Raw genomic sequence first — 3,112 nt, 5'->3', positions numbered from 1 at the left:
ACACACATATATATATATATATATATATATATATATATATATATACCCTATATTTGATACTTAACCACAAGTTAGCTACCTTAGAAATCTTATTCTTAATGAATATAACTTATGGATCAGAGCAAATAAAGTAGTTAAAAGAAGTGGGGAAATTTTTTGTTTCCCCTGGATATCATTCCCAGGTAATGCGACTCATTTTTTATCTAATAACATTTGCACCTGAAATTATCAATTTCCGTTCAAACAATAAAAATTTAATATAAATGGTTCATTTATTCTTAAAGGGATGAATTCAAGCGATCAGGTCTTTTTTTTTTTAGACTTTAATAGAATGCATTGAAAATATTCCGACAGGTGTTTCTCCTATTCAGGCTTCATTTTCCCAGTAGAATATTCAAAACTATCCAACAGCTGTTTCTCCTGTTCAGATTTTATTCTTCAGTTGAATGTTCAAAGTTATCCGACAAACTCTTTTTCCAAGCAGCATTTTTTTAGCTTAGTAATTAATTAAGAAATATCTGAATAATTTGTATATTTTTTGTTGAAAAATTTATTGACGAAGTTTTATTTTGAAATTTTTGTCAATTTCGGTACTGCTATATGTTTCAGGATACACTATACTGATTAAAATTTGTATACAGTAGAGCACATTGTCCATAATCTGAATACTGTCCTCTTAACTGAGCAGGCCATCATCGTCTTAACTTCTTGCTAGACAGCCCAATTTTTGACTAAAAACTGAAGCTGTTTAGAGTACTAAGAAACATGTCCCATCTCTTACAACTCTTTCTATCCTCGGTCATTGTTTTCACGACACGAATATCAACATAGAAATAGCCAATGAAATCAGATATCAGGTATCTCCTTCAGAAATCCATGAATCGGATATGTTCACTTTATAAGTAAGTGTATTTAGCGATATGAGGAATAATGAGGTTCGAAAAAACGTCAAACGACGTCCACAAGTATTCTTAATGCAGCTTTCCATGCCACAAAATTAAAACTAAAATTCTGAGTTAACTTTTGTTACAGTTCATGGCCGCACAGGCACAAGCCAGAGAAATCAGAATCGTTTTATACATAGCGTTTCGTCAAATTATTAACATTTAAAGCTGAATTTATCGTTTAGAAAAATTTTAAGTCTTAATTTAAATCTCTCTTTTGGTTTGCAAAGAAATATTGAGTAGAATTTGCACAATTTTTTGAGAGCTGGAAGTTTTTACTCCAGGAAAAAATAAAAGTTCTTTTCAGAAAAATCTTAAACGAATTATGCTTGGAATTCACAGCTTCTCTTGAGTTGAATTTGTAAAAAGGACGATTTATTCTAATAAAAGGATGAGAAAGAGCAAATAACCTTCTTATACATTACCAAATGGGACAAGTGCATATATCATTTGTGACCTTTTTATCAAACATACTAATATCATAATTTTGATGTTCATTTTGGTTTTAGTTTAAATAAACATAACTCATCTTCATAAGTGCGAACAATCTTACTGACCTGATCCATCTCAGTTTATTTCTTTTTTTCTCAAATTATATCTAAAACTCTTTATATCGCTTGATGTTGATATTCGCAGCCTTTTCATAATAGTGGTGTTAGAGCAATTATTATTTCAGATGTTTTTGATATCAAAAATAGTACGCGGCAGGAGGTTGTTGCAAGAACTTGAAGCTGAGACTGAAAAAAAAGCGGCACAGGAAGCAGCTGTAACAGAAGCCTCAACCGCGGTTCTTCGACAAAATGTACTAGCAACCCGGGTGGAAAAATCCGTGGGCGAGACATCCCAGGTATGCAATCCATTAAATACAATATTATGGCGATGTTTTAAAATTAAAAAAAGATTTTTTTGCGAATCAGTTCGTAACGGAATCTAAAATTTGAAACAAAATTTGAACTAGAAGAGTTCAAATAAAATCAGTTTCAAATCAAATCAATTTTCAGTCTAAAGCGGGACCATCTAATGTTAATACAACATATGCAACAGCTTCGCCATCATCTCGCAGGTCTCATTTTTATTTTCATATTTTGCATTTCAGTCATTCTTGAGGTAATGAAACATTCAACCCATAGTACTTTCACTAAACAAAAGATATTATATTAAAAGAAGTATTAAGTGATGAATTACTCGCATTCGTAACTTAACAAAAATTATTACCTTTGCAAGGACTGACGACAGTCTTCTTAAACAGCCGAATGTTCTGTCATTTTAAATATTCATGGCCAGACAATTACCTGCCAGGCTTGTCTTTTCAATCTTTGCTTTTTAATATTATCTAAGCTTTTTTTTGCACCCAAGATAAAAAGAATGATACTATGAATACAGTTACTGTGGTCAACTTAGTCAAAGTAAGGGATGCTTTCTGGATGTCATTTCATCACAGCTATTTTTTTTATTTTAATTATCCTTTCAACTCAAATTCCGAATCCCATTCCAATAATTTGCTTAGATCTAATCACCTAACTATCATGTTATCCTTTCTACATTTAGGAAAATGAAACATTGCATGAAACATTTTTTGCTTCATTTAATACCTAGAAAGTTTTCAATATTGAAAAATAAGGTGCACTTACATTTTCGATTATGTGAACCTGGCTCATTTTTGAAGATGCCGAAATTCCTTCTTCAATTCCAATTCAATTTGTCAAATTTGAATCACTGAGGAACGCACGATTTTAATAGCTACAATCAACAACTCTCCTTAACTTACACTTAGAAGATTCTTTCAGTTTCTGTCGCCATCATGCAAAGTTATTGTGTCGCCAGGAATCTTTGGTACATGCATCTAACATAAGTGTAATCACATAATTATTGATTATTATAGTCATATTTAAAGCATATGTAGCTTAACTGATACTATTAAAGGACAAAGATGGACCACATAATATCACATTGCCCTAAGCATGGATATTATTATTCTTACAGACAGATTAAAAAAGTTGTTAGTGTACTCGATGTGTCCACCCTAAATAAATACGAATGCTTCACAAGTAATTAATTCATTTCTGTTTGATATTTCATCTTCATTGCAATCTAGCACAGAATTGTCCTTTTGCTTGACAGCCCAATTTTGAGGTCTGAAGACTAATTTAAAATGCAAAGGTGGTTAC

At 31.6% G+C, this 3,112-nt stretch overlaps 1 protein-coding gene across 1 annotated transcript; it reads left to right on the top strand.

Moving 5' to 3' along the window:
• Window positions 1-1,620: 1,620 nt before the first annotated feature.
• Window positions 1,621-2,050, top strand: LOAG_04411 (hypothetical protein; the record flags this gene model as incomplete). Its single annotated transcript, XM_003139948.1, has 2 exons — window positions 1,621-1,791; window positions 1,946-2,050. 2 exons carry the CDS (start codon window positions 1,621-1,623, stop codon window positions 2,048-2,050), a joined length of 276 nt encoding a protein of 91 aa, XP_003139996.1.
• Between the last annotated feature and the right edge of the window lie 1,062 nt (window positions 2,051-3,112).

Source organism: Loa loa (assembly GCF_000183805.2).
Source record: "Loa loa unplaced genomic scaffold supercont3.32, whole genome shotgun sequence".
NCBI classification, from domain to species: Eukaryota; Metazoa; Nematoda; class Chromadorea; order Rhabditida; family Onchocercidae; genus Loa; species Loa loa.
This window is presented reverse-complemented; position numbering and strand designations above follow the sequence as displayed.